General features: G+C 36.7%; 1 protein-coding gene and 1 pseudogene across 3 annotated transcripts; both read right to left on the bottom strand.

The window, feature by feature from the left end:
• Nucleotides 1-123: 123 nt before the first annotated feature.
• On the bottom strand, nt 124-13,552 carry LOC147517345 (5'-3' exonuclease family protein). 3 transcript variants are annotated; one of them, XM_086589594.1, is made up of 17 exons: nt 13,319-13,552; nt 13,112-13,228; nt 12,974-13,032; nt 12,835-12,894; nt 12,216-12,269; nt 12,083-12,131; nt 11,890-11,937; nt 11,043-11,108; nt 10,846-10,896; nt 10,638-10,757; nt 10,480-10,564; nt 9,365-9,446; nt 8,557-8,671; nt 8,422-8,478; nt 8,272-8,318; nt 8,138-8,192; nt 124-472 (listed from the first exon to the last, which is right to left on the bottom strand). In XM_086589594.1, the coding sequence occupies exons 1-17, from the start codon at nt 13,328-13,330 to the stop codon at nt 401-403; spliced, it is 1,149 nt and encodes a 382-aa protein (XP_086445720.1). In that variant the 5' UTR covers nt 13,331-13,552; the 3' UTR covers nt 124-400. The 3 variants fall into 3 exon arrangements, with proteins under 3 accessions (XP_086445720.1, XP_086445721.1, XP_086445722.1); XM_086589595.1 differs by lacking the exon at nt 13,112-13,228 and having other exon boundaries at nt 13,319-13,480; XM_086589596.1 differs by lacking the exon at nt 13,319-13,552 and having other exon boundaries at nt 12,559-12,894.
• Nucleotides 13,553-20,859: 7,307 nt separating this feature from the next.
• On the bottom strand, nt 20,860-23,833 carry LOC147517344 (uncharacterized; annotated as a pseudogene).
• Nucleotides 23,834-25,646: the final 1,813 nt, after the last annotated feature.

The raw sequence follows: 25,646 nt of genomic DNA, 5'->3' as shown, positions 1-25,646 counted from the left end.
ATCTGGATGAGTTTTTCAAGTAAACCCAGTGCTATTAGGTTAATTAGCATAGACAAGCATCTAAGCCTCTGCTAAATGGTGTATGTGAACTGATACTAAAAGTACCACTACGCTTTGGCAGACTCAAATTGAATGGGAAGTTCTTCACAAAGAGCTTCTCATGTTAACCTGTTCAGGAGTACAAATGTCAATGTCATTGCCGTATACGATGAAAATATCAAACATCAATGGCTTCTACAAATCACTAAACACAAAAGAGAATCAGTCCAACTTCGGAAACTCCTATTGGTGGACTTAAAAGAAAAAAACATTTAATGAAAGTCACAGGAAAGACCGCTTGACTTATGTATGGTAGCAATTAGAATCCATTGCTCCGATACGACTTAAGAATCCAACTGAACTATTTCTTCTTCCTACCACCAGCTTTTGATTTTTTGGCTGTACTTTCTTTTGTTGCCTTCTCTGGTGTCTCCTGTCATGAGAAATGTAAAAAACTATAAAAAAAAAACACATACAATGCTATAACTTTTAGAGAAATGGATTCCAAAACCTAATCAGCACTCAACACTTAGTAATCAGGCAAATAACAATCGGTCTTTAGTATATTATTTGGGTTAAGTAGTAGATATATTTGCATTTTATATTTAGTACAATATTTTTTTTCTTTCATCAATAAAAAAGTAGTACCAGAAGTAGTATTTTTCATTCCTTCCCATAAAAAAGTAGTATCCTGTTGAAGTATATAGAGTCTCACACATTCTATAAGTGTGAGACCGTATCTTATTTAGTAGTTTCTATTTCAGTGAAACCTATCACCCAATATAAATATATAAATTGTAGGTTAGAGTAAACATACTCTAAACCCTACCTTCTTCTTGTGCCTCCATCCTTCTTCTCCACTTCATCTCTTTAACCTAACCAACTAACCACTATATGAATCTCCTAACATAATTTAACATGGTATCAGGAGCCGACCCTATTTAGAGAATGCTAGGAAAAAGATCCGCAGTTTCAAGATTCCAGTTTTAGTTTTAATTGTCGTCTTAGTATTGTTTCACTTCCGCAATCTCTCAGTATTGATAAAGAAGAGTACGTTAGATTTTCAGAGGGAGAAGGCGTGGTATCGCCATCTCTTTGTATCTCGCAGTTTCTTGTTGCAAATGCGCATGCGCTTAGTTTCTCCTTTGCCAAGGCGCGCACGCACTCTAGGTCTGTATCTCGTAGTCTATCTTCCTTTCCATACAGTGAGTTTTCCTTCTTTTTACAATGACTGAAGTTGTTTCAAAATCCGATGAATTTGGTAATACGTCAGTGTTCTCTGTTGGTATGACCTCTGTCAAATTGGAGGGTGTTGCCAATTGCCTTCAATGGGCAGAAGTACCGTTTCTTACTAGAAAAGGTTAAGGAAAGTCATCTGACAGATTCCCCAGATGATAAAGTAAAGACAACCTGGACGAAAGATGACGCCTTGGTTAAGAATTTTCTGTGGAATACTATGGAGAAGGATGTTTGTAATACTGTGTAGTTTTTCAAAACCTCTAAGGAGATTTGGAAATATCTACAAGAAACATACTCTCAATCTCATATTACTTCACGTATCTTTCAGTTGTATGAAAACATTTTTGATCTAATTCAAGGCAATATGTCTATCTCTGAGTATTATAATTCTCTTCGTAGCAAGTGGGAATAACTGAATATTTATCACCCACTTACTACAGACATAAATCAGTTGAAGAAACAACGAGGAATTCCGAGTCTCAAAATTCTAATCTGGGCTACGTCTCGAGTTTGCTAATGTGAAAGCCCAAGTTCAAGCTAATCTAAGCTCCCTACTATGTCTGAAGCATATTCTCGTCTTTCTCGTATCACTGCACCTCCAAAGCACTATGACAGTGCGGTTTTATTGATCCCTCCAAGCAGCAATAATTATAACAATCCCTCCTCTAGTCGTGGACGTGGAGGTGGTCGCAACCAAAGGAGTGGTCGTGGTCGTGGTATGGGTGGTTTTGATCCTTGTGAGTATTGTGGGCGCACAAATCATAGTTCTGATTTTTGTTGGGATATAACAGGTCACCCACCTTTGCACAAAGCCAACAATGCCACAATAGTTGATTAGAAAGTGACCGACTTTCAACAAGTTCAAGAAGACCTTGCAGCCCTGATAAAGCGGATACAAGCTATTCCAGTCAGTTCATCAAGTCCATCCAACAAACCCACTGCAACCCTAACCGACTCAGATAAAACATGTCTTCATACAAGTAGTAACAATTCTTGGGTCATTGACTCATGAGCTTCTGATCATATGATAGGTAATCTCCAGTTGTTTTCTAATCTTGAGTATACTCATACACCATCATCTGTCATATTAGCAAATGGGGGTAAAGCTAGTATTCTTGGTCGGGGTACTATTCAGTTAACTCGTTATGTATCACTTGTCTCTGTCTTGCTTATTCAAAATTTCCCCTTTTATCTGTTGTATGTTCATCGTCTCACCCAATCTCTTCACTGTAATGTCATGTTTTCTTCCACCCATGTTGTGTTTTAGGATCTACAGACAAAGACACTAATTGGTGGGGAGTATGAGCACGGCGGCATCTATTACTTTCAAGATGGTTATGGGCACTCTCACCAGAAGCAGGCTCTCACAATCTCGGTCTCTCCTGTTCAGTGGCATAGACGTCTTGGTCATCTTTCTCTCGCTAGTTTGCGAAGTTTAGTTCCCAGTATTTCTTTTAGTATTCAGTCTTTAAGTTGTGAGATTTGTGAGTTAGCTAAACATCGTCGTGCTACTTACAAAAATAGGTTAAATAAGTATTCTAGTGCTCCTTTTCAGTTAGTTCATTCAGATGTCTGGAGTCCTTGTAGAACCACTGGCCTTTTTGGAGCCAAGTACTTTATTATTTTTATCGATGATTTCTCTCGTGTTTGTTGGATATATATTATGGAAAATCGTTCTCAAGTATTCTCTGTCTTTCAAAAATTCTAAGCTGAGATTACTAATAGGTATTCTGCACACATGCATGTTTTTCGAACTGATAATGCCAAAGACTATACCTCTGCCATATTCAAGTGTTTTTTAGATGACCATGACATTACACATCAAACCTCATGTGTGGATACACCTCAACAAAATGGGATTGCTGAGAGAAAAAACAGACCCATTCTTGAAGTTGTCCAATGCTTAATGTTTCATACAAATCTACCAAAGTTTTATTGGGCAGAGGCAATCCTTACTGCCACATACTTGATTAATCGTATGCCTTCTTTAGTGTTAAATGCAAAAACACCACACTCTGTTCTTTTTCCTGGTCAACCTTTTTTCCATCTTCCCCCTCGTATTTTTGGTTGTCTGCTTTGTTCATAATCTTCAACCGAGTCATGATAAATTGGACTCTCGTGCTATTAAGTGTGTTTTCCTTACAGAAAGGGTACAAGTGTTATAGTCCTCATCTGCGCAAATCCTTTTATGCGTGGCGATATTACTTTTTGAAGATGTCCCGCTTTTTACTCTTGATGGGAAGGTGTCCTCTCGAACCATTTGAGGATTGTGTTACGCCATCCGGTGTTCAGCCGATCTTCCTGCGACTATTGGTGTTCATGGGGGAGCTAATGATCAGGTTATCGCTACCGATGTTGGAGAGCCAGCAGACAGAGCGCGTTCGCACCCCTACAGATGCCCATGCAGGAGCGCGTGCGTGCCCTACAGATGTTGGAGAGGCAATAGACAGAGCGTGTGCGCGCCCTACAGATGCCCTTATGGGAGCACGTGCGCACCCTATGCCTGCAGCTGATGTTCGCGAGTTTGAGGCCGAAAGTTCAACTGTTCCACTGCCCTCACCTCTTCCCACTGTGTCTGTGGATCCTATTGTCATTCCGTCTGACCTCGATGTTCCTATTGCTCTACGGAAACTTGAACGTCCACCTGCCAGTATGCGTCTTCCTAGTAAGTATGCCCAGTATTCTATTTCTCAGTATATTTCCACTGATCATTTATCACCATCTGTCAAGTCTTTTGCTATGTCCTTGTTGTCTGTCTCTGTCCCTTCTTACTACAGGGAAGTTATATCCCATCCTGGCTGAAAGCAAGCAATGGACAAGGAGTTGAGTGCCTTGTATTCTAATGACACTTGGGTCCTTACAGATCTTCCTTCTGGGAAGAAAGCGGTTGCTTGTAAATGGGTTTTCACTATTAAGTATAATCCGGATGGTACTATTTCTCGTTTAATGGCTCGCCTGATTGCAAAAAACTTTACCCAAACTTATGGTATTGATTACTCCGAGACGTTTTCTACTGTTGTAAATTTAGCCTCTGTGCGTATTGTTATTTCTATTGTTGTTCATCATCACTGGCCTCTGTTTCAGTTGGATGTGAAGAATGCCTTTTTATATGGAGATCTCCTAGAGGAAATCTATATGGTACAACCTCCTGGTTTTGTTGCTCAAAGGGGGAAAGTCTGTCGATTAAAGAAGTTTCTTTATGGACTCAAGCAGTCTCCTAGAGCTTGGTTTGCAAAGTTTAGCCAGGTTTTGATGGCTAATGGAATCACTAGGTGTGAATATGATCATTCCGTATTTTACCGAAAGACCCAGCAAGGAATTATTGTCTTAGTTGTGTATGTTGATGATATCATTGTCACAGGGTCTGACAAACAGGATATTGTTCGACTTAAAGTCAATCTCTCAAGACAGTTCCAGACCAAAGATCTAGCAGAACTGAAGTATTTCTTAGGCATTGAAGTTACAAGGTTCCCTGGTGAAATTCATCTCTCAGAGAGAAAGTATGTATTAGACCTGCTCAATGAGACAAGTAATTTAGGAGCTCGCCTAGTAGAGACTCCAATGGATTCGAACGACAAACTCCAGTCAGATGTTGGAAAGTTGTATGCCGATATTGAGGGATACTGGTGGGAAAGCTGATCTATGCTACTATCACTCGCCCAAATATATCGTTTGCAGTCAGTGTAGTATCTCGGTATATGCATGCACCACGGATTCCTCACTACCAGGCAATTATTCGTATTGTGCGGTATTTGAAAGGCTCTCCTGGTCGTGGATTGGTATATCGTTCTAATGGAAATTTTGATGTTGTTGGATATTCAGATGCTGATTATGCAGGATCAATTTTAGATAGACGATCCACCACTGGGTATTATACCTTCCTTTGTGGAAATTTAGTGACATGGAAAAGTAAAAAGCAAACAGTTGTGTCAAAGTCTAATGCAGAGGCTGAGTATAGAGCTATGGCTCGAGATCGCGAAGTTAATGTGGATTCAGAACCGCTACATGAGTTAGGTTTCAAATACTGACTACCGATCTCTCTTCATTCAGGACAATCGACCGACCCATTCATATCGCTTCTAATCCAATTTTTCGCGGAGCTTAACTAAGCACATAGAGAGGTAGATTGTCATTATGTCAGACATAAGGTTGAAACAAAGGAGATAAGTACTCCTTATGTGGCGTGTCGAGATCAATTAGCTGATATCTTCACCAAACCAGTGATTCGTCCAGTTTTGAATTATATTGGTAACAAGCTGGGCATGAGCGATATGAAGTATGTAGAGTCTCACACATTCTATAAGTGTGAGACCGTATTTTATTTAGTAATTTCTATTTCGGTGAAACCTATCACCCAGTATAAATATATGAATTGTAGGTTAGAGTAAACATACTCTAAACCCTACCTTCTTCTTGTGCCTCCATCCTTCTTCTCCACTTCATCTCTTTAACCTAACCAGCTAACCACTATATGAATCTCCTAGCATAATTTAACATATCCTCTTAGCAAGATACTATGAATCACTACCAGAAGTACTTCACCACAAACCGCTCAAATAATGACTACAACACAAAAGCCCAATTGCACACAAGATCTTTGAATCTCAAGACTCTAGATGGCCAACTCCTCTTGAATGATTCTGTGAAATTTGTACGCATACGAAATAATATCAATTTTTGCTCCTTCAATGGCCACCCATAGCCTTCGAAAGATGCTTGGCAATCCACCTAGCCTTTGGATTCAAAGTCTCAAGGAACGATGATAGTGCCTCTTTAACATCACCCGGATGAGTCCAAGGCTTGTTGAAATGATGAGTAAAATATTTCCCACATCCAACCAGTAATGGGAAAAAGAAGGAATAAGCTCCCCCAACCTCCCTATTTCGCTACAAAAGTAACATACATTGTCGATCTCCAATCCTTTTGCATTTACCTTACCAATTGTTTGAATGCACCCAAGATAGGCCATCCACTCTAAACGAAGCAGATGATATCCATATCTTATCATATGGAAAGTTTGAGGTGATCTCATTCTCAAGCCTTTCATAACCTTGTTGTTTGGCAAGCACCACAAATAACGGAATTAACAAAAAACTTCTTGCTTTAATCCCATCTTTACCTCCTCTCATCTTCCTCTCCAAACCCCTCTGCTTCTTGATATAGAGTCGCTAGGAACTTGACATATAGGTCCATCTCCCAATCATTAATATCCATTCTCAACTCCATGTACCATACCACCCCTTCTTCCTCTTTCACCATATAATCTACTATTTTGGAGTACTGAATAGAAGCTACTTCATAGATAGCCCAAAATTGTTCACACAAAAGGGAAATCCCCTTCCCTGTCATCGTGCCAAAAGGATGATGCACCTTACCCCCCAGTCGTGAATTGAAACTACAACTTTGTTGAATTGCTCCCACTATCAGTTACCCCTTCAATAAAGTTATACCAAATGACCCCCTACTATTTGGGCTCCACTCACCATACTTCTCATGTTCTCCAATATTACCTTCTCCAAACAATTGCTCTCACTGTCTCACACTCTCACCTCTCGATTTCTCCATAACCATATTGATAAGAGAGCTTCATTTATGGGTTCATGGCAATCCAGTATCTACAACCAACCCTACCTTTCCCTAAGCGTGACAATATCTATCACACATTGCCACCTCACCCAATAATTTTCTTCACTTCTTCAGCAGTCCCTGGATAAACCTTTTAAGCACCACTTCTAGTTGATCCACCAACCCTTTAGGAGAAAGGGAAAAGATAAAGAACGTAATCTACGATTTGGATTTCCACCCAACCAATTTCTTTTCATCCTCAACTACCTTACTGCATATGGTCTTCAACTTGCTTTTCGCCCCAAAAGGTAGACCCAAATATATGTATAGAAATTATTATAGTTCACACCAAATCTTCCACTTCCACCACCCAATATACCTTCAGTTTAGCAATAATTATATACATTTCCGAAACCATCTTAAACCAAACTATTTCAAAACTAATTTGATCTCAAATTTGACTCATTTCCAGTTGAGATTTGGTCAACTTCAAGCATCATGCGGCAAGCATTAGGCGTAAATGTAGTGAAAGAATAATCTTTAAGTAAGCTGTAAAAAAAATCGTGTCGAAAAACTAGTACAATTTGGAATTCATGGTGCGGCTGAAGTTTAGTCGCACAGTTAGAGGAAGTTTGTCAAAATAGAGAGTAGTTCATCCTAAATACAACTTTTACCATCGAGAGTATAGATTGTCGAAATAACTACCACACCTAAGAATTCCAATGTGGCACTTTTAACAGCCTACATGGCATACTCATTTCAAGTATACCACTAAGGATGCTCTAAGAGTCTAACTTCCTACTCTCTTTGGCATTTTCTACCAAACTTTGTAACCATGATTTAATTGAAACTTAGAATCTGCCTGCCTGAAGGTTTAGCAAAACAATTCAAAACATTTTCAGAAGTTATATTAATACATAGACATATATGGTAGCCAAAACACAGACTTGAAGGGATTGCCTTCTTTCCATATGAACTGGTGTATCTATAACTCTCGGCAGTTCGGTGCCATACCAGGAGGATATAATCTTTAACAAGATGTACCCGACCTAAGACTTCTTTTTTTATTGGTATACAAATACATCTTAATACACAAGGACTACCCAGGCGGTCAACCAAACTAAAACTTCTTCTAACCATTCAGTATTATTGTAACTACATTTTCAAGATCTTTCTAAATTTTCTTTTTTATATCTATTATAATACCTCTCCTAGCAACAATTTCTACAAAATAAGTTAAGAATTGAATAGTGTAATCCAAGAAAAGTGTTTAATGTTTCACGGGGACGCGTACCTTCCGCTTGAGGGCAACCGATGCAGTAGCCACTGGCTTAAAGAAGGATTCCAATCTATAAAATCAATATTTCAGCAAATAAACACCTACAAAGAATTATGAACACTCAGTTTCATTTGTTTAAGAGCACTCACCGGCCTTGAGATGACTTGTTCTTGGCTGCTTTGATCTTTTCAATAGCCTAATGAAAGATTAAATAGCATTGTGATGTAGTTTGTTTTGACAAAGTGGAAAAGTAAAAGGGACTTCAATTAGAAATTTAAATTACTGAATAGAGAGCATGCCTTTGTGACTCGGTCAATGTTAAAGCCATTTTCATTCACCAGAAAGTTGATTAAACCCTAGGAGTGGGAGGCAAGATCAAAACAGTGTAACAATAGTATGTTGTTAGAAGTAATCTCTTGGATAATATCACTCACCTCCTCATCTGGAACCGCCCACTTTAACTCTGATTGATCATCATCAACAGATACTAGGGGCTCTTTAAAAAGCTGTCTAGCTTCTTGATAAGGCCAACTCTCAGGTATTTGGTACCTGCATAGGCATATAACCAATTTATCTACAGCAACTAGTAAGACTATTGGAGTATTTAAACAATGAACTACATAACAAGAAGTCCTTCAATAAATCACAGTAGCCATAACCGAAGGATTGAACAATACTGGGGACTAATTTAATCTAGTATTTATATGACCATACGTTCCTTCAACCCGAGAAAAACAAGGATCATCGTCTACCATCTTCAACAGCACCTAAATTTCAACCTCAATATCGAGGTTCACCAACCATATTGTTGTCTTGTTGATGCAGCGCATGGAAGAGAAGAAGACATTAGCAGCATGGATTTGACATCATCAGTCCACATCGTTAGGTCATGGGACATCCATAACAATCCTACAGTTTGTTACTGTAGTTGTTTCCAATATCCAATAACCCATTATGTTTGAGTCTTATTAACTTCCAGATCAAACTGACCAAATCAAATTTGTTTATGGACTATTATTTGTAAATGGAGTGTTTACATGATTTGCGTTCACCTCTGGAAGTTATCTCATTGCACAGTGAGACCATGTGTTCTCTCACCTTTCACCTCCCTAGGTGTAAGTGTGTAACAATCTTTGCATTAATAAACAGGAAATCCCCATCCCCTCCCCCTCCCACAAAAAAAATACCTAGTGACGTGAAAGGTGATTTCCACATGGAGTCAAAAAAAAATTAGAGACGAACCTTTCTTTGTTTATATTCTCCAGTATATTCTCTATAGAACCATGTTGACGAATGAGCTTCAAAGCAGTCTGTCCCCCAATACCTGACATATTTTCAGACCAGCAGTAAGAACTCCTACTCTAAAATCAAAGAGTAAACACGCTTCAATTAAGGTACATATGAGTATGAATTCTTAATACAAATATAAATTATTTATAACAAACAAAAACTTCCAATTCCGAACTTCCAATTTGGTGAAACATTTTAATGTAACCTTTACTGAACTTCCAATTATTTAGCTATTAGTATTAAGCAACAAATGACATTCATCTGTGGTTGTGCGTAAGGATCAACAAATTAGTCATAATGTTTAGCACAGTCCATATCAAGTACTTTGAGCCCCAGAAGACTTACATCATAATTAAGAGTATTCTTGTACGCCATCAGCATATTACGAATAAGAGATACAAGCAAGAGGCAATTCATTTTTACATCACAATGACTTACGGAAAGGTTTCAACACATATTGGAGATGGAAGAAGCGTACATAAAAATAGAAGGTTCTTGTAGACCATAGAGATTATTTTTCGTCAAGTGGATGATTTATCAAGCTGCAATTAAGGGAAGATGAATATGTTGGAAGAGTGTATAAGTTTATTAAGACGGAACTCTATAGGCCAAAGTTCACAGGCATACACTCTCATAGGTCTCCGCCTCCTGGTTCTTTTTTTCACTTTTAATTATAATCACATATCACTTTTCCTCTGTTCATAAATTAAAGTAGATAACAATCGGAAGCAACCAACAAAATAGTACCTCTCCTGTAAAAATAGAAAACGAGAAAACAAACTGCAATACATAAGACGTTTGATGATCGACGTTTGATGATCGTTGACACTTGTCATATACTTTTTTTTTTTTTTTTTTTGGTTTTGATTAGCAAGCCTGTTTTAAATGAGATCAGTAACTCTTTTGATGCTAGCGGGGTTCGATCCCCAGACCTCTGGTATCATCACCCAAAGGTTTTACCGACTTTGCTAGTCGGCACCTGCCCATATACGTTCTATTCATCTACAGAAGATCCCTAAGATCCTAACTTCAATAAATCAAGAATACAAATTAAGAGGAATACAAACCTCGAATACTGTCACAGTAGTCACACCCACAAAGAATACAGAAGTCAATGAACTGGTCCATTGTGAGATTTAACTCTTCCAAAATCTGAAAGAAACCAACTCTTAGAAATGGTAAATTTAAAATGAGACTTGGGCATTTTTTTTTCTACAGTGTGCACCTTTGCAACTTCGAATTCCATCACAGGGATTTTTCTTGTGATTGGATCCATCAAATGTCTGAGAAACTTAGGAGCTCCAAATGTTAAAGAATCCATGTCTTCAGAAGCAACAGCATATACCTACCATATACACAGATCCTTCAACAACATAGAACATCATAGATCGTAAGTACAGAAACAAAAGCAGGATAAAATATGAGATCCATGCCTTTCCGCTCTTGCAAAGTGCAGCACACTCTGCCTCTGCTTCAGAAGGAGCCTAAAATAGCAAGCAAAGAAAGTCAGGCCATGGAAACTATACAATTTTTGTAAGTTGCTCAAAAGAAGAAACAAGTGAACAACACCCGTAAAAGATAGAATGAATACATCAGAAAGACAATTTATTAACATAAGATGAAAACTAACCTCAACTACAGGCACTCCCATGAGTCTTAGAAGTTTCTTGCAGTCGTCATTGTGTTGCTTTGTGACCTACAGTTTAAAATGTATTAAAAACAATTCCATGCCTTCTAAAATTTACAAGGGTAATGCCAAACCTTCTCATATATACAGGATTGTAATCTGGTATTTCTCGAATAACCTAACCAGTCATCATAGTTGTATAACCCGATGTCCCTTGATTTATGCAGTTACATGCGCTGGGGATAAACCTTGGAGAGCCTAGACCCGGCCAAGCTATCTAATACTATAGGTGTAAAGGGTGGGCTAGACCCATTAAACAGTCGACAAGGCGCCACATAGGCTCACTTTAAACTGCATACACTTGATATAAACAACTAAACTATATTGGGATTTAAACTCAAAAATGCCATAAGCATAATATCATGATTAACCATTTAGAAAATGGGAATAGGCTCAGAAAACCAGGTTAGATACATTATATCAAATCAGCTGTTAAATGTCTGAGGATTATATGCTCGTAAACCCAGGACCATTTTCCTTCGTATGTATTTCTATACCAAAGCATAATCCCCAATGAAACATGGTTCTCTCTCCGTGAAAGACGTGAAGGAGAGTATCTATTATGACTTCCACATATAGAAGCAGGTCAACCCTTAGACTTATATCCATTGTACTTTATTCTCTAACATTAATTTGCTTTTAAAATAGGTTAGCTGACCTATTGTCGAACATGTTGTAGACTTGTACCTATCAATTTTTATGCCATTTGAAGTACTAACTTACTGCATAATATCATATACAGAAAATTGAAAGCAAATTATAGAAGAAAATACTTTTGGGTTATAATCACCTTCACAGTCCGTTTACTAAACTTCTCAATGTCTTCCTTTTCACCAGTCTGCAAAATAACAATGGATATATATCACAAAAAGAAAATAATAAAAACAATGAACCCTTTTTTTTTGCATAATAACAAGTAGAGGGGGGGGTGAGCAAATCAGTTAGATTATTTTGGGGAAAAAGGTAAACAAAGATGTATTTACCTCAATTGCTTCCGCGAGATCTTCGGTGGCATCTGCCCGTTTTGAGTACCTTAACCATGAAAAGTACAAAACATATAAGATAAACGTGAAGGCCAACAAAACACAAGCACAAGATGCCTTCATAGGAAACTACCGTTTCGCCAGCTCCTGCTTCTTCAGATCCGGAGGCTTACCATCAAAGACATACCTGAATTTAGTTAAAACAAAATCCCTTGAACTAAGATATTGAATGCCAACCCGGAATGCAGACAGTTGCTGGAAGTCCATTTTCTTGAAGAATTGACATTTGCAAATGATTGAAGGATTGAAAATAATTTAGCATTCACGTCCGAGAATATTATTCTCCAACTATGAGGTATTGTTGTTGGTCCATTAGAGCTTGTGTGTATAAGACATTGATCAGGTTTGTTGGATCCCTCTAGCTCCTCCCAGTAAACAGACTTAAGCCATGTAACTAAACATTTAAACAACCATACCTTGGCTCTGATACAACTATGTTAACCACAGTTTTTGGCAGCAGCATTAACCATAAGCTGTTAGTCACTCGGGATCTTGTGTCCACTATGTAATGCTTTTATCCAGTGGGTCTTCTTCTTAAGCATCCTCAAAATTTTGCTCCTTAAAAAAAGTCTGAACTAGTTTCCCTCAAATAACTCCTAAACATGTCTTGGGTTGGGTGCTCAATCTCTGCACTCTTTGTTACGTTTAATTGTGATATAGACAAAACAAATAAATTAAAATAAAAAACTTACGCAGGCTTAATCCCAGCTTCCAAAAGCCTAATAGTCCGAGAAAACATTCCTTGCAAATGACTACAAGCCACAAAACATATAACTCATTACACTCCAAAAATAAAACATTATAACAAAAATAAAAATTGTCATTTCTCACCTCGTTACTTCACCAGCCTCATTCGTTAACATTTCTGTCCCACTCCTTCCCACCACAATCTATATACAATTCCAAAAAATTAATAAACACCTTTTTTTTGCAAATAATAATAATAAGTCAGGGGTAAAATGGGCATACAAGAAACTGATAAATACTCATGCTAGCATCAATTGCAATTTTACGACCAAAAAAGCTTTCAAATTTCTGTTCTTTCATACATTTTGGTGCATTGTCTGCCAGTAACTTCGTTAAGCCCTAACAGTCAAAATAAATTAAGTTTAAGTCAATACAAATTCACAATTTTTAGATAAAATTACGTAACGAAATTAGTGAATTTTAACCAACCTTAATACCCATAATAATAATGCTAAGAAACAACGTGTAGCGGGACCCGGATTTGTTAGAGCTCAATTTTTGTAAAATATTTAAAAATGAGAGTGGGACTGAAGGAGTGGGTTATTATGGCGGTGGTGAGTTTTTCCTATTTTTAGGTTTTATTTAAGGGGGCAAGTGGCGAAATAGAGAGGTTTTCCCGCCATTTTGCCGATATTATTATAATGTCATGTCCCAAGACATGGCAAAGGTTATGTGTGTCTTACTTTAAATGCACTAGGGTAGTTTAGTATTTCAGTCTTTTTAGAGTTAGGTGATACTAGATGATGCCACGTGTATGGCCTAGATATCATGAGGTTGTAGAAGAGATAGAAAGCAAGTGCTATATGTAATGAAAAATGATAGAGAAAGCTAAGTAGAAAATAGTTAAGAACTCAGGCTCTAGTTTCAGTGAAATAGAGATTAGGCTTTGCATTCTTTTTGAATCAGAGAGATTGTTTTGTTTATCCTTTATTTTCAGTTCGTTTCCATTTATTATTCAGTGAACTAGGTTGTGAACTCGGTACTATTCACGAACTCGGTGTAGTTCATAACAATTGGTATCAGAGCATTCGATCCTTGGCAAAGATGACAGAGATGCAAGATGGGGTTTCTCAACTAGCAGAAAGAGTAGAAAGAGAGGCTCAAGCATGGGAGAGTTATGAGAAAAAGATGGATGAGCGATTTGACAAACTATTTAAGCTGCTAAATGATATGGGGTATATAGAAATGGGCAAACAAGCCGAAGGAGGAGTTTCGTCAAACACAGAGACGCCATTAGAGACTTTCATTGAAGTTGAAATTCCAACTCACCGAGTCGACTCAGAAAAAGCACCAAAATATGCAAAGAGAATTCTAACTAGTGGAATGATAATACCATCAATTCAAATCGATGAATCACCAATTGCAGAGTCAATTGAACTAGTCAGCGAAGGTATATCATCATATGCTTTAACTTTCGCAGATTCATATGTCAGTTTTTCTGTAAAAAATAATGGAATTGGTATTGCTAGAAACAAATGGGGTGGTTTACTTAAAGTTGTTTCTAAAGATCAAAATGATGAGAAGAAATATGATTCTAGGCCTTCTTCTGATTTTGCATCGACCTATAATTGTGGACTCCCGATTTTATTTGATGGGAAGTGCAGGAAAATTTGTAAGAATTTAAATGGGGGTGTTGTTTTAGATTCGGTTAAAGTGACCATGATGGTTTGGAAGTTTTGTGAATTAAGGTGGTTGTTTGATAAAGGGAAATGTTATATTTTCGAGAAAATGAATAAGTTTCTAGTTTGAAGATGTTGGAACAGTTGGACAAGTTTTGTGTGCTGCATTGCAAGATGAGCTTTTAGAGTATTATAAGTTGTTGGTGGCACTTAATATACAATTGTTGAATCAGGTGGTAGTTTTGGCCAATTATTTCTTGTCGAGAAGGTTGTGGGTTTGGTTTACTGAGCAGATGAGTAAGATGAGATTGATGGCTATCTCTATTGATAGTTGCATGGTTTCGAAAGAAGGTGCAATCACTGGTACAAGTCATAATCATGCTAACCAATTACACTGTATTGGAGCGGCTTCGGAGAGTTTAAATCTAAATTCTTATGGAGGTAATATGGGCATAAACTTCCACATTCGTAAAGCTTTTGACACTTTGGATTGGTATTTTTTTATTAGGACACTACAAGCTTTTGAGTTTTGTGATACTTTTGTTCCTTGGATTCAAGCTCTTCAAAGTGACCCTTTACCTTCGCGTCTTTTATGTTTTGAGGACGATGTCCTGAGTAAAGGATTTTCCAGACTCACTCAAGACCCACTTATTACTCAAATAACGTATTCACCTGGTGCTAACTCTCCTACTCAAAGGCTCTATGTGAATGCTGTGTTGGTATTTGGTATGGGAGTTATTCTACTCTTAAAAGATTTTATGAATCTTTTTCAACTATATGGAGACGAATCTGGGCAAATCATTAGTGACAAAATATGCCAAGTGCTCATTCGTAAAGCAGTTGGGCATTGTAAAGACTCAATTATCTCTGCTCTTGGTGTGAGAGTGGGCTCCATTCCTTTGAAGTATTTCAGTGTACCAATTTATATTGGTAATCCAACAACAGCTCAAGTAATGCCAATGCCAACAGCTGGTAAAGTGAGAACACAACTCTCTTGCTGGGAATGGCGTTTATTCTTTATGAAGGGAATAGTGCACCTAGTCAAATCTGTGATCCATATCCAGTTGATCTTTAGTTTCTCTATTTATTCATGGCCTTTTCATTTGCTCAAGAAAATGGATATTGGGATTGGTAGCTTTGTTTGGACTGATGATCCAAACCAAAAGCCCTTGATTATAGTTGTTTCACACAAGCACTGTGATCCGTGAAGAAATGGGAATAAATATTCACAAGTTGTCGATCTTAATCATTACCTCCGTCTTTGAAACTTAAATGGGACTTTATGATTATGAGAAATCAATGGTCTAATTTCGGTGAAAAGAACTTCTTCATCGAGGCGAGGGAACCTATCTCATACTATAAGAGCTCATCTATGTGGTATGGTCTTAAGAGGCAAATTCCTTTCTTCGAGCTTAATACCGAATGGATTCTTGATAATGGTGAAAGAATTAATTTGGAATCTTTAGACCTTCCAAGTCACATTCATCCTCTGCATGGTGACCCTTTGGTGCAAGAGTTTGTGGCATTTCTACTTTGCCGTGTGTGCCCCCCACTTTTTGAATTGGTGAGAAGTTCGATTTTGGGAAGGGAAATTGTAGAAGTAGCCTCCCCCATAGGACAAGATTTTTTTATAAAGGCATTGATCAATGTTGAACAATTTGTTGGGAAGGTCATGATACTTGCTGGGTACAGAATGAGGCTCCATGAATATTTGGTGAATGAAATGAATGACAACACACCTAATTTCGCTTCTCTTATTGGTGAAATTGTTAGGGCTTGTCTGATTTCTCATGTTGGTAGTCTCCCAGATTTGGTCAGGTACACTCCTTCAACAACCCCTGTAAGGATACTCAATCAAAGCAATACTTCAGCTCTTGTTGGTTGCAATTTCAAGAAGCAGCAAAAGCCAAACCCAGAACTAATTTGTTTTCGCATTGACGAAAACACTAGCACTGGTGAAGGGAAAGGTTATGTTTCAGGAGATAGATTGGTATCAGCAGAGAGAGATGGAGATTTAGTGGAAGCGAAGATGCAACTGGAATTCAATCCATGTCTTGCTAAGTACTCTACATTTGGTGGTCTCAATTCCCCTCTTCATTTTGTTGTTGCAAGAGGGTACATTGACATTGTAGCATTGTTACTTGAGAATGGGGTAGATGTGAATTCAAAGAATTACTGTGGGCAGATTGTTGATGCATGCGTGCCGGCATGGACACTGGGAAGTTGTGCTTCAAAAGCAATGTTACTCGAGTAGACTATCTCAGTGGAAGAACAACTCTTCATTTTGCAGCTGTAAATGGCCATGTTAGAGGCATACGACTTGTCGTGGCAGACTTGGTGCCAAGTGAGCATTATAAGGATGGTGAAGAGAATGAGAATTTAGATAAAGTACTTCATTTATTTAATGACGGGGATGCTTACTTTTTAGGTGCATGGTGCAAGATTGGCTACGACTACTATGGATGTTATCAAGTTGCATGGTGAAAATGGTGCCTTGAAGAGTCAAGCCACCGTAGTTGCGAAAAAGATAGATAAGCAGTGGCTAATGACTGGACTCATGTACAAGCAGTATAAGATCCCAAACATTCATCCTTGAGGACAAGGATGTTTAGAGGGGAAGGTATTGTCATGTCCCAAGACATGGCAAAGGTTATGTGTGTCTTACTTTAAATGCACTAGGGTAGTTTAGTATTTCAGTCTTTTTAGAGTTAGGTGATACTAGATGATGCCACGTGTATGGCCTAGATATCATGAGGTTGTAGAAGAGAGAGAAAGCAAGTGCTATATGTAATGAAAAATGATAGAGAAAGCTAAGTAGAAAATAGTTAAGAACTCAGGCTCTAGTTTCAGTGAAATAGAGATTAGGCTCTGCATTCTTTTTGAATCAGAGAGATTGTTTTGTTTATCCTTTATTTTCAGTTTGTTTCCATTTATTATTCAGTGAACTAGGTTGTGAACTCGATACTATTCACGAACTCGGTGTAGTTCATAACATATAAATTCCATCGTGATATTTCGTGATAGATGGCGGTTTTTGGGGGTAATGAATGTTTGGGATGAGGATGGTTGTGGACTTGTGGATTCTGGACCGTGGTGAAGATCAGTGTACAGACCCATAGTGAACTTGGCTTTCAGGTACTCGTAGTCATTTTTTAAGAGTATATTCCCAAATTAGCAACTTGCTACACATAAGTGACTTTAAACTTTGGACGGGATAAACTTCGAACAGGATGTTTCATTTCGTCTGAATGTATTCTCAAGTCACCAACATTGGGAATGCTCTAAGAGAGTAAGGCAGGGTCGGAGTAAAGTAATGAGACTGCGACTGAATGAAAATGAGACTCAAACTCAAACTAAGAAAAAGAGAGTCGACCCATTAGCATGTTTTTTACACAGGTCAATCGAGTTATTGTGGCATCACAAGTTAGTAGGTGACATTGTGATAGCTCTATTTACTAAGGCTTCATTATCCCTTCTCTAGGGAGAGATTTAGCCTAAGATCATGGGACTAAGATGTTTTCTAAAATGAAATGACTTGAAATTAAAAAAGAAGAAGAAGAAGAAGAAGTCCAAAAATTAAACTAGAAGAAAATATTTTATTATAATATTAAAGTTTCCTTCATTAAAACTATTACAAGTTCTTCACTTCAAAAAACTATCAAACTTGGAAAAAAAATGAAACTTGGAGAAAAAATATGTGAAAGTAAGTTATAAAGACTCCAACTCCTTTCTAAGCATATCAAGAGAAGACTCTCTTTCTTTCATCCTTCTCATTTATTTTCCATCCTATCTATTTATTTCTATCCTATCCATATTCATAATCAAGACAAAATGGAATTAAAATGTGTACAAAAGTCTTCATTAGATATTTGTTTTGTGGCATGGTGTGTTGTGCCAATAATGGAAACTTGACTTGCTCCATAATGGAGAAGCTCAATTGTGTGGGTCTGCATAGTAGGCCCCACGTGCTTTGACCAGTGGTGGGTCCAGATATTGAGTTTTTACAAAGTCTCGTTTTTGCATAGAGCTTGTCGCACTAATTGTTTTGACAAGTCACTTACCGAAATCGGAGTCTAGGTTCAAAAGATATGAGCGTCGGTAGTTTAATGATTTTTTTGTACGTTAATCTAGTTCTGACCTGGATATGTGTTGTTTGAGTCCCCGAGCTTTAGTCAAGATTTGTTGAGCTTCACATGGGCTGAATATGAATACTTCAGGTAAAAACACTATTCTGTGCTTAAATATTGGTTTTATCATCATTTTTACGTTGACTGCTAAAACCTGTAAAAACATGAAAATATAATTATTTCGTGATTATTAAGCACATAATTAACCAAAATGATATGTCTCCACGAAGTTTTATATTACAGTTTTAGGTGTTTATTAGTAACCATTTTGTCTTATTTTGACTATTTGTTTTTTGTTTGTATTTAATTATGTTGTGTTTTGACTAGAGCACATTGACTGAAGCACATACATTGACTTATGTTTGCATTCAATAATGTTGCACTTTCCAAGTACAATTTTGTTTGTATTCTAAATGTTTTCAACTTATTTATTAAATATTTGGACTGTGATTCCAGTCATGCTTTAAATTGTATAACACCCTTATATTAAATTCTTATCTACATGTTATTGTTATAAAAACAAACTATAACACCCCTATTTTTATTCCCATATATTGTTTATATTAAATATATATAAAGTTAAATAATAATAAAAATAAAAATAAAAATAAAGGATAAAGATAAAGATAAAGATACGATAAAGATAAAGATAGAAAGATAAAAACGTGGGAAGTGGGATTAGTAGTTGTTAGGAATAAAGGATGGGGGTTTCGGGTGTTTTGGTTTTTGCTGAACCCTATTATTTCTTTTGAAAAAATAAACAAAAATGGGAGAACCAAAAAGAAAAAGAATACAAAAGTTAATAAAACAAAAAGAGACGTAAAAAGTGAAGAGAGAGATAAAGTGCTACTGCCTCAAGAGTGGTAAAGAGAAGGTTTCGAAGGAGGAAGACTTTCTTAACGCCGGTTTTTGAGTTCGCCGGATTTCGAGTTTGTTATGTAAACAAAGGTTTTCACTTTTCGATTAATATCGGTGAATAGTCTAAATCTTTTAATTTTAAAAATTTGTTTGATTGATTTATATATATATTAGTTAGTAATTTGATTATTTGGTTGATTGGAATCATTGATATATAAAGAAATGATTTAGTTTGATTAAAGCCATAATGAGTTATTGACATCCAAAAATCATTTTGCTATATATATAATTCTTCGTGAGTGTTGTCTACCGAACCGTATGCATGTCTATTTTTTTTTAGTTGTTTTCAAGTACCTCAAAATAAAATAGAAGGTACGAGTTGTTATATTTAGCTACTGGTGCAACTTATTTGAATTGAATTTGAATTATAAAATATAAGTGGTAATGATTGATTGTCATACATGCTATAGAAACAACTTTTTAGAATACTATTTCAATTAATGATATCTGTGATCAATAACCGGAAGTGCTTAACTGTTAAACATGGATATATACATTCATTTGTTCCATGCATGGTTAAATACATGACATGACACACAAGATGATATCTAGCATCTGGAAAGCGATGATTATGTGTACTTGAAATACACTGTCGACTATTTGTTCATCTTGCTTGTGTACTGGAATGTTTATAAGAAATAAACCATAATAGGGAATGCCAACATATTGGTATTTTAGACGAGTTTTGATTACTCAGATGGATGGTTCAAGGCTAAGTCGTCACACTTTAGTATTGCATTAGCTTAACCTTATCTTAGTTTTGAACTTATCTATTACCTTTGCTTTTGTATATAGACCCTAGATGAGCATGAACCTTCCTATCACTACACCAGAAAAGGCGTTTACTAACAGTTATATCCGTTACTTATATTTTTACTAACGGTTATATCCGTTAGCTCTGGGGTGTTACTGTCACTTAGGCCAAAATCACTAACGGATATAACCGTTACTAAAATAATTTTAGTAACGGTTATATCCGTTACTAAAATTCTTTGTAACAGATAGCCAATTGTTAGGTGGCCCGATTAAATTTGCCATTTCTAACGGATATATCCGTTAGTAATGGATATGCTATTTACTAACTATTGTTTGTAACGGAAATATCCATTAGTAAATTGTAGCCACAAAAAAAAATAAAAAATAAAATAAAATCCTGGGTCAAATAATGTCCACCATGCACATCTAGTCATATCAAATATGATATAAAGATCACATTCCACAAACTTAATCAACAAATGAATAACAAAATACAAAGCTACCAATCAATTAAATATTATTATAAAAATATAGGCATCAATATAAGATATAAAAACTTGATAGTGTCATACATATAAAAAAAAAACAGTTACCATCAGACCACATACTGACTCAGAAAAGGAGCAACTAACAATCTAGTTTGTTCTTGCCACAGCCCACTCTACTCTAAGGATAAGGTTGTCATAACCATAACCATTAAGCTTTGCAATAGCCTTCTCGGTGTCACCTTTGTGTACAAAGTTGACAAAACCAAAGCCTTTGCTCATGCCAGTTTTCTAGTCGTAAGCAATGTAAACACGGCTCACAAGACCAAAAGTCTTTGAAGAGATCTTGCGAGGTCAAGCTTCTGGCGTGTCCTCTCGAGAGATTGGTAACATCTAACCGAAGTTCTCATCATTCCTACGCCTCATATCATGTCCACTCTGTCAGCTCCACCCTCGACTAGGAGGAACATAAGCTCCCTTTGATGTGCGTAACTAGGTGCTATGGTTTCAGAAGCGGGAGGTTTGTCGACAAAGCTTTCTAGTGGTTGAGCAAGATCCTTGAAAGGGCATTGTGCAGTCCAGCGATCACCTCTCTTACCACATGTCACGCAAACCATGAGAACAAAGACCCCGCCTTTCCCAAGATTTGACAAGGGATCTCCTACAATTTTGCCTTCATCTGGTTTGCTACCTACAGGCTGGAAATCTCTTAAAATTTAAAACCAAATCTAGAATGATCTAAGGAAAGACGAAAGTCGAATAGTGGTAATGAGGAAAACATACATACACAGTAAACCAGATAAAAGATTCAAAAGTATCATAGAAAATTAGCAAAAAAAAATTCATGAAAAGGAGCATATTGAACCATTCAAGTTTGAGACAACTTTGAAATGCTATAGCAAATATTTCAACTCAAGATAATAGAGAGTGAATGATATTAAGCAGCCTAGAGCTTATTGGAAGGCTACTCCAATCTGGCTAGTAAGAATTATATCTCAATTTTTCACTTCAATGTCCAACCACATAACCCAAGCTTTAGCAAACACAATTAAATTTGTCGGAGCTGCATTGAGTTCTGTCCGTAGCACTAAGAAGCAAAATAATTTATCATATGATGATGCATGATATTCAGGGATTTTAATACGCTATTACTGATAAAAGAAAACCAAGATAAGCATTTAAAATGAATCTCTTTGTCTTAACTAAGCATGCCTGTTTTCCAACGAACTCCAAGACTTGAGCTGCACTTAGATTACTACCAGGTTTTCTCACAACAAATGCCATGGGAATCTGCCCTGCTTCTTCAACATGGTACCTATCATAGTAATGCAAAAGAGTGAATCGAGAAAATTATGAGCAGACAAGTTAACAACATGGAAAATCAATTAGCATTTAACGCGACGATCGCGAACTCGTAATTAGTAAATTTTACAACAAAAACAAAACACAAAATTGTTTGATAGTTCAAAAACTTCAGATTTTCTACAGAGCTAGTTTCCACGTGTACATTGTTAAGGAAAATGTAGTGTGATCATCAAATTCATTTACTTATAGGTATATTTTGTCTTCTGTGCATGTCAATTGTTATTTTCTTACAAGGTTGCCCAACATTTTAACATATGCAAGAAGAAGAAGTATAGCAAAGTTAAATTTGTCAAACACATACGGGATTAGAGCAACATCAGCAATTTTTGGGTGGATGAAGCGGATGTTCCAACTCGGCTAGAGGACACGTAAATTATCTCACAATATTGGTTATGATGTGATAAATCAATAGATACTAACTTAATGTGATCAATCTAAACAGGTTAAATGGTACCTAGTATGCCTTATATTTTATTAATTCCTTTAGTCTATCAACAATGTAGAGGAAGCCATCAGAATCTATATAGCATAAGTCACCAGTCTTTAACCATCCATCTGAATCTATCGTAGAAGTAGTTGCCTTGTCATCTCCAACATAACCTGCAAATACAAGCATTATGTTAATGAAACAAGATGAACTAAGGATTTTTTTTTGAGAGCAGTAACTTTAAAAACAAATCCTCATGACCCCAAATAATCAATAACATGTATCTAAACCGTATTTAGACCTAAGAATTCGTAGTTACTTTACTTCACAAATTTTAGAGAGTGAAGAACAGTATTATAAACACTACACCATAACAGGCTATTTGCAACGGCAAAAAACCGTTGCTAATAATTTTCGCAACGCTTTTTAAGTGTTGCAAATATGGCGTGGGCAAAGTGTTGGAAATATTTACAACGGTTAATAAGCGTTGCAAACAGAAATTTTCAACGGTTATTAACCGTTGCAAACATAAATTTCCAACGCTTTTTATAACTATTTTGTTTACAATTTAAAACCTTTGCAACGGTTGTTTGATTTCACAAACGCTTTTTAAGCGTTGGTAATTTGTTAAAAATATTACCAACGGTTCTTAACCGTTGCAAAGTTGTTAGTGATTAAAAAAAATAATTTAAAAATCGTTTGTAACGGTTATAAACCGTTGCTGATTGGTTACTGATGAAAAAAAAATAATTTCTCATATATTTTAAACGTGTTCCCTCGTGGAAACTGATACCAGAAATATAGCAGATAGGAACAACGAAATTCAATCATAAAGATGAAGCGAAAACTACATTGGAAAAGAAACACGCTTTCCAAGATGAAACACACATTGGAAAAAAAACACCTTAAAAGCATTCATCAAATTAGATTATAAAGTTACATAACAAAAACAAACTATGGTAAATCTACAAAATGTAGGAACTTATCACATATTTGGAGACATCTTTAACTTTCATCTTTTGAGCAGGTGAAGGTTTTGCACTAACTTCAGACGAGCCTTCACGTGATCTGCGAAGAGTAGGAAGAAGCTTGCCAAATTCATGTTCAAATCTCTCAGTTTGATTTTTCTCTGCAAGATTCGAACCATCTCCCTTTGAGGGGCCAACTGCACTTAGAGTTTCATTTGGCATCGAACTACCAACTACTAGAGCAAGATCGAGTCGAGGAATTGTGATCCCGCATTTCATTTGTAATTCGGGGAAGGTCAAGGATATTTTCGTTTTCCACTTTTGACTCCTTGACTCTCTCATCAATGGTTATGGAGCTCATTATGTCTAAAGCAGAACTCGGAGATGGTTCTTGGGAATTTTAGCAGGAATAAGTGCTCGGGAGCTCCCATCGATCAATTATATATTCACCGCATCATTCGATATTCATCCAAGAATGTTCCATGTTTGGATATGGATTTATTTACCCCAGAGACTACAAAGAAATGACAATAATATCGCAGAATGTAACTAAGGAAGAATTAAGATATCCATCTTGAATGACTTTATGCCTCTATGAGTTACAAACGAGAAATAGACCTACATTACTTTAATACAAATTACACATGTAGGCGCTGATGTACAAAGAGTTACAGACAGCACATAAACAGTCCTATTAACTGCATGTTGTGCTTTTCAAAAAGTTAAGAAAGAAAAAACAAACAAAAGGTCGTATGGACACCACTAAAAAGGTAAAAAGACCACACACGTAGTTTTGGATGTGGATCCACTATATAAAAGAGCTCCAAATATCCATATCATATAACATAAATGACACCAAATAATTACCCAATAAAAGGAAGTAAATTTCAGAAATGAGTTTCAGCAATGGGATACCACATAAAAACTGCAGCACCACAAATTAATAAAAACATCCCCCAAACAGCCTATTTAAGTGTATATCAGAGATATCAGAAAGGGCACTCAAGCAGAATATCGGCATTACCTTTCGCGGATCAACTTTAATCAAGTTCACAGCTCCTCATCGATTACCCGGTGTAGTAGCTTCCCTTCACAAGCCTACATGGAAGATCGATCCCGATCAGCTAGAACCTAGCACAAGAAGTACATATTCAATAAATTTGACGCCTAAGTTAAAATCTGAAACATCCAGGAAACTTTCGATCGACAACTAGCAAGCAAATCCATGTTACGCCACAAAGAAAATTATCTACTCGAGAAAGTTCATTGTAAACAAACAAGTAGGATGCTTTACATTTCTAAATTGCTTTAAAACAATTGAGCCAACATCGATCATTTGTACCACGATATGATGTAAATTAAAACAATATAATAAATAGATTGATCTTTGTAAATTTGGCGGTATGGTCATTTTCCAATGGGGAGTCTTAGTTATCCAAGGTAAGTCCTTGTCGGGTGTCTTAATTAAATACCATAAATAGAAGAACATGTTACGTAGACTTATCTCTACCTTCCTTAATTATGAAATTTTGATTAATAGAACTCTTCATCTTCACTGGATACTGACAAAAAAAAACACCCTCTGGCAAGAATATTGTGAAAAAAATGCACTGCAACAACCTGAGCATTTACTCTACTTTAATTGGGTGTGTGTTACTCATCCTTTCATTGATCCAAATACCAAAAAAACTTCACACCAGTATGAAAAACAGAAAACAAGGGAGGGGTGCAACTACGTCAAACTAAGCTATATTGCTTACATCTGAAGTATAGCCAGGTAAGAGTTATTCAAAGAAACTGGAATGTATGGAACTACAATAAAACTATGTTACATGGACACACCATTTAAAACTAATCCGTGTCGGATATGTATACACGTGTCTTGTCGGACACAGCACAGACACATATTGTATGTGATGGATATAATTTTTTTTATTTATCCCCGTGTCAGACACTCCGTATCCGTGTCAATGAAACTTAGCTATAAAGCAGAACAGGGCAACTAGAGCAATCCTTTCTACGATTTATACATCTATTAACAAACTGGAACATGGGTATCATGGATTATTTCATCTCTTTCAAGTTTCAAGGA

Source organism: Coptis chinensis, chromosome 2 (assembly GCF_015680905.1).
Source record: "Coptis chinensis isolate HL-2020 chromosome 2, ASM1568090v1, whole genome shotgun sequence".
NCBI classification, from domain to species: domain Eukaryota; kingdom Viridiplantae; phylum Streptophyta; class Magnoliopsida; order Ranunculales; family Ranunculaceae; genus Coptis; species Coptis chinensis.
Note: the sequence above shows the minus strand (reverse complement) of the source record. Positions and strands in the feature narration are given on the sequence as shown.